This window comes from Triticum dicoccoides, chromosome 7B, assembly GCF_002162155.2.
Source record: "Triticum dicoccoides isolate Atlit2015 ecotype Zavitan chromosome 7B, WEW_v2.0, whole genome shotgun sequence".
Taxonomy (NCBI): Eukaryota; Viridiplantae; Streptophyta; class Magnoliopsida; order Poales; family Poaceae; genus Triticum; species Triticum dicoccoides.
Window position 1 is genome coordinate 34,440,944 of NC_041393.1, and position 6,763 is coordinate 34,447,706.

Genomic DNA, 6,763 nt, shown 5'->3' on the forward strand with positions numbered 1-6,763 from the left:
TCCCGATCTACCTCCCATGTGGAATTTCATGAAAAAAATACCAGGAAATGTATTTGTGGCAAAAAAAAAATCCTATGTATAGAAAAACACTTTTCGGATGGATTTTTGTTCGGACAATATTTCCTTCGCCACGGATACGTTTTTTGGTACTTTTTTCATGAAATTTCACAAGGGAGTAGATCGGGGACCCAAGTTTGGTATCCCCAAAATTCATATATCTTTTATATGTTTTACGATTAATTTTCGTATAGGGGCGTGGAGCACCGAAGAGCTCCTGTGTATTTTCCATTCCGGTTTTGAGAACCTTGAGGAAAGTTATGTAGTTTTTTTTACCGGATTTGATAACCGTCTAGAAAGTTTCAGTCTGTTTTCTTTTTTTATTTGTTCATTATGGTTTTTGGGTTTATTTTAAGAAAAAAAATAGTGTATTCAAAAAAGATTTTTGTGTTAAAAAATGTTTATGTTTCAAGAAAATGATCATTTTTAAATAAAAAATCGCATAAAATGTTCGTGTTTCTAATAATATTTGAAATTTTAAAAAGTTGTTGGGATTTTAGAAAATGTTCTCAAAATTCGCATTTAAAACAAGTAAGTTTTCCGTGTTTTTACCAAAAGCCCAACCGGGAACTGCTAGAAACAGTGCACAACTTGATTCATATCCATGCCGCTCATGAAGTACAGTACAGAGTACACACCAAGAGAAGCACGAAACGGTCTTGTACGTGCTTCATTTATTCTAGGTATTTCAGTCCATTATTATATTTGGTGACGCATCCATCAGCAGTTGGCGGGCATGGCGAGGCCGCACTTGCGCGGCAACGCCATGGCGCGCTTCACGTCGATCTTGTAGAACCTCACCCACATGGCGCCGACGTTCTTGTACCGGCAGAGGCACGGCAGGTCGGCCCCCGCCAGCGCCGCGCAGCAGTCGGCGGACGGCGCGTCCGTCGGGTTGTGGATGGCCGCCGCCGGCTGGCACGCACGGATCCCGCCGCTGGAGATGTTGCAGATGCCGTGCGCGACGTCCACGGACGCGCCCAGGACCAGGACCACGGCGAGTAGCGCCGCCATGGACTTTGCCTTGGCCATGAGTGTAGTATCAATTTTGTTGGAGTGTCCCTCTGTTTGTGATTGTGCTTGCTAGTGGAGTGGTGAGGTTGAGTACTATGTCGTATCGTCCGGATGGAGTATTTATAGGCCTCGTTTTGTAAGGTTGTGGATTGTGACATTGACGGGCATGTTCACCAGTAAATAGATTTTTTGTACAAAGTGAAGAAGAGAAAGCTACGCCTCTATTTGCACGTAGAGATCTCGATTGGGTTCGGCCAAATTTTTCGGCGGCTCCTTTTTCTCAGGTTCACACTTTTCTTTGGAACACCAGCAAAAGAGCTTCGGATTTCCTATTTGACGCGCAGGGCAGCGAAGCAAGCGAAGTAAATGGGCCGGCCTGATTAGCGTTCTACGATCCCGATTTTGGGAATATTCCGAAAGCTTCCTGAAAGGTATTGTGAACCTTCTAACCCTAAAACAAGGTATTTAGAACCTTCTAGAAGGTTCTGAACCATTTTTTCTGTTTGTTTTCTTTACTGGTTTTCCTGTAGTTTAGTTTGTTTCCTTTTATGTTTCTTTTTCAAAATTTCCCTTTTCCCAAAAAAATGCAATTTTTTTTAAAAAATCAAACAAATATATGTGGTTTTTAAATTTTTTAAAATTTTAAAAATGTACTCCCTCCAATCCATATTACTGCCGCAGCTTTAGAACAACTTTGGACTAAAATTGTACTAAAACTGCAACAAGTAAGATAGATCGGAGGAAGTACAAATTTCCAAAAGATGTATAGGAATTTCCAAAAGATGTATTACTGCCGCAGCTTTAGAACAACTTTCAGTTTTCACATTTTATTCACAAACTCAAAAAATTTGACTTTCACAAAATGTATAGGAATTTCAAAAGATGTTCACAAATTTTAAAAAAATTGTGTTTTCATAAAATGTTTAAGTTTTTTCAATGATGTTCGGATTTAAAAAAAATGTTTGTGCTTTTTGCAAAATGTTTGCATTTAAAAAATAATCAAAAAAGAAATGTTCGAATTTTCAATAGTTTTTTGGAAAATTCAAAAGAAATGTTCGCAAACTTGAAAACAATCTTTCCGTTTTAAAAAATATTCGCAATATCTAAAAAAACAACCGCGAATAAATGTGTGCTACAATGTTCCTGGCTGCTGTTATGTTCGCCTACTACAGTGTTTTGGGTCACTCCAATACGTTCGCCAGAAAAACGTGGAACTAGGCATGTAGCTTAATGAGTCATCCCAGTTGCTCGCCCTTGTGCTAATAGAGGGCAATTTGATGCAGAGAGCATCGTATAGGTCCCGAAAAGCTCTTCCAATTTCATCAGTTAGAAGGTTTATGCCCCATGTAGACCCGGTCCTCCCCGTTTCAGCCTGCACAGAACCATCATGTATGAGAAGCAAGAAAACACACAAAAAAAGAGGGAGCATGGATGAAACGATGCACACCGCTAACATGGAAAAGCATGAACTAATCTAGAAGAGGCTTAGGATCGTCCTATTTTGCGTGAATCAACTTCTTCTCCTGGAATGTACTTACCTCCTTCATCGTAGCGGACAAAACATTTTCATCATGTTGATCACGGCCACATCGTTTGGGTGCATGTTTGTAGCAAAATGATTGAGTGGGCAATTGGAGCCCTGCCCCCTGTCAGTGTCAAAACCGGCGGATCTCGGGTAGGGGGTCCCGAACTGTGCGTCTAAGGCTAATGGTAACAGGAGGCAGGGGACACAATGTTTACCCAGGTTTGGGCCCTCTCTATGAAGGTAATACCCTACTTCCTATTTGATTGATCTTGATGATATGAGTATTACAAGAGTTAATCTACTACGAGATCGTAGAGGCTAACCCTAGAAGCTAGCCTATGATTATGATTGTTGTTGTTGTCCTACGGACTAAACCCTCCGGTTTATATAGACACCGGAGGGGGCTAGGTTACACAGGGTCAGTTACAGAGAAGGGAATCTACATATCCGAATCGCCAAGCTTGCTTTCTTCGCAAAGGAGAGTCCCACCCGGACACGGGACGAAGTCTTCTATCTTGTATCTTCATAGCCCAACAGTCCAACCAATGTATATAGTCCGGCTGTCTGAGGACCCCATAATCCTGGACTCCCTCAATAGCCCCCGAACTAGGCTTCAATGATGATGAGTCCGGCGCGCAGATTGTCTTCGACATTGAAAGGCGGGTTCCTTCTCCGAACTTTTCAAAGTACATGTAGTAAAGCGCAGTGTCCGACTTCCCATTTAATGCATGTTCCTCGGTTTCTGTACTCCAATAATTCCAGCTTCCACGATTCGAGCGAATGTGAGCACTCGGGGCATTTTTACACTTGCCACCCTAACCATGTTAGTAAATTTTCTATTTAAAGAGACGGGGATCATCAGATCCAATCCACACCATCTTCCCCAAGCGAGAAATCATCAGAGCGCGCCCGCAAAAACCATTCCAACATGGTGAGCGTTCGCAGTTCCTCCTCCCGCCCTCGCAGCGTCAAGCCGGGCGATTAGGAGAAGTGTACTGTATCCCACGGTCAATTGGTGAAGTTGCAGACCCAGGGGTTTCTCCCTCCTGCATATCTAGTCCCCGTCCGAGCCGGATTGACTTCTTTTGACGGTGGGGAGCAAGCAGAGAATTCTCCCAATCCATCCAGGGGGAGCGAGTGTGTCTTGTCCCTTACTTGCTGAGGGGTGTCGGATTTCCAATCCATCCGTTCCTCCGCGGGCTCATGGAGTACTATGGCCTCCAGCTGCACAATTTTACCCCTGCCGCCATCCTGCACGTCGCAGGTTACGTCGCTCTTTGCGAGTTATTTCTGGGCTGTGAAGCCCATTTTGAGCTATGGAAGAAGTTGTTCTGCCTCGTCCCTCGCAATCAAGAGAGATCAATATTCCAAGTAGGCGGAGCCGAGATATGGCGCATCGCCTGGACCGGATACCTATCCGGCACACCGAAGAAGGCATCCAAAGAATGGCCTTCCAAGTGGTTTTATATAGAGGACGTCTCCCTTCCTGACCCAATCCGAATGGGTGTTTCTGAGTTTACAAACGCTTTGTCAAAGAAACGCCTCAGCTGGCATCCCCGGAGCCTCAGGGAGGAAGATAGCAGGGAGGTCCTTCAATTGATGAGCAAGATAAAACGCTTGCTCAATCCAGATTAACAATAATCGAGGTTATGGCAATATGCATAATGCGGGGGGTACAACCACTCCAGTACCAAGGGCGTCCCATGTGGCACTTCAACAGAGAAGACGACGCCACCCATTGCAGTCAGAAAGGTCCGGACTCCACCACTGCTCTGGTGAAAATACTGTCCGATTTATACAAAGGAGAATAAGAGGAGTTCATCTGCATTAAGCAACGGGACAGATTTTCCATGTACAACCCTCCCAGCTGGGTGAGTTGCTATCCATTACTCAACTCTATTCATTCCCCGAGTCCTTTTTAATCCGTCCATCTATAACAGGAATGGCGAAAAATTACTAGGGAGATCTACAGCCCAGCTCCATAGCCAGAGGACCACAACCGGGCCCTTGACCCCGGATTCGAAGAGGATCCGGACATATCCGTGGAGCTTGGGGAAGGGGTGTTTTACCAGGCGAGCTGTGACGGCACCGAAGTGGCCATCATCGCTGACTATCCCGGCCTACACCCTGTATCACATGTAAGTAAACAGGAGACTTATCTTCCGAAAAGGATTCACTCTTTCCGCCTTACCCACCGCACAATTCTTATGCTTTAAAGGGAAGCCGCGGCGCGCCATGCCGAACCCGAGGCGACTCACCAACAAGGGGCGCCCAAGTCGGGTAGGCTTCCAAAAAGGAAGGCGAACAGGAACACGATCGAGCCGTCATCAAAGAGGTATGGTTTTAAACATGCTCCGTGGTTGTCATCTTAAAGTATGACACTATCCATTGTGTCTTGGCAGAAAGAACATCCGCCAGACTATGTCTGGGGATCCTACCTGCCATGCCTCTACCAGCCGGATTCTAGAACCGGTCTCGAGGATGGAGGCTAACATGGAGGCGACACCAGACGGTCCTCATATAGAGGACTCAGATAGAATATCCGCTACAAATTCTGAAGTGGAGAGCGCCATGAATCATCGGCGTCGGTGGGCCGCACTTCGCGACCCTGGTTTTTCCGAAGAGGCTTTCAATGCCTTCAACTCGGGTGTGATGCGTACATCCGAGTTGCTCGAGATGGGATTTCTAGAGCCACAGACCAGTATTTGAAAGATATACGGGTAAGTAAAATCTAATAATTATGTATATCAGTAGCCCCTGAGACTTGAAACAGTTGGTACAACTGATTTGAGGATCATTGTATGAATAGATTCTCACAGAGAAGAATAACCTGCTATCTCAAGAGCTGGAGAAATGTCAAACCAAGCTAAGGGTCACAACTGCCGAACTAGAGGAATCCAAGAAGGCCTCAACTGGTAATGTTTCCCTCCATCGAGAAAAAAAGGTAATCACGTGTACCAACGGTGTTGACGCGTTGCAGATCTGATAACAGATTCCGCAGATGATCCCGGAGTGAATTCGGAGATCCTACAAGAGGACGAACAAAGAGCTCAAAGACAACTGGACGCTGGCGAGCGTATACTTACATAGGTCAGGCAGGAGAAACACGATCTCCAAGACGCCAATACCCGACTGGGCGTAGAATTGAAAGATGTTCGGGCCCAGCTGGCTGACTCTGTGAAGGAAAATAAAAGGCTTCAACGCGGCATTTTTAGTATGTGCTCAAATGAACCTTATATAGTTCAGCGAAGAAACGGACTAACAGAGCTATGTTTGTAGGTATGCTGACTGGCCGTCCCAAGGAGGAGATGCCCGGATCCTCAGGCGATCTGCTACAAGAGCTTTCGCAACTGCACAAGCAAGTTCGATAGGCGATGCAGAGTGTGGCCAAGGCCTTGTGGCCACCCGCCTCCCTATTAGGAAATATGGAGGAGCTTGTACAACTATTCAAGGGAGCGCGTGTCAGGACCGATTTTCCAATAAAACATTTATTGAGAAACCGTCCGTTGTATCAGACCAGTGTAGGAACATCTTCCTTACTAGTAGACAAATCCTTGATACAGAAATCCAGTAGTACTAAATATTATACAAGGTTGAGCTGAGGTTGCTCAACAATTTATTACAAGCACGCCAATAATATACATAAAGGAGGATACGACACAAGAGGTATGATGGCACAACTACTGACTCGTAATAAAAGTAGTGGTGAATATGTCACCGTGACGTGGATGGCATGACTCCTAAATCTTACAGCTCATCGAGCGCCGGAGTGAGGCTCGATGATTTTATTTGGGTAGCGGAAGCGTATATAGTACAAGTGACCAATTCCAGGATCGCACGGGACTGACTGGGACTCCTCTAGGCGTCGGACTCGCTATCGTACTCTTCGTCCATAAGATCGCCTTCGTCAATATCTGGCCAAATCAACAAGCCAGGTGAGTACTTTGAATGTACTCGCAAGACAGTTTGGACATAAGATATAACAAATGCAAACATGATGCACATGAGCACATTAGTAATGCACACTCAAATAATAAATTTGCATGGCATGTTAAATAAAAAGGAAGTCAGGCGGTAGTCCTCCCGAAATCCCAAAAAAATAACTTAAGACCGATCGGGTGTCTGAAGCGACGCCTCGAAAGGTAAAAATACATTTAACATGCCGCA

The 6,763-nt window shown here is 45.1% G+C and overlaps 1 protein-coding gene across 1 annotated transcript; it reads right to left on the reverse strand.

Moving 5' to 3' along the window:
- Positions 1-667: 667 nt before the first annotated feature.
- LOC119341976 (putative lipid-transfer protein DIR1) lies at positions 668-1,153 on the reverse strand. Its single transcript, XM_037613825.1, has one exon. It carries the CDS (start codon positions 1,087-1,089, stop codon positions 778-780), a length of 312 nt encoding a protein of 103 aa, XP_037469722.1. The 5' UTR covers positions 1,090-1,153; the 3' UTR covers positions 668-777.
- Between the last annotated feature and the right edge of the window lie 5,610 nt (positions 1,154-6,763).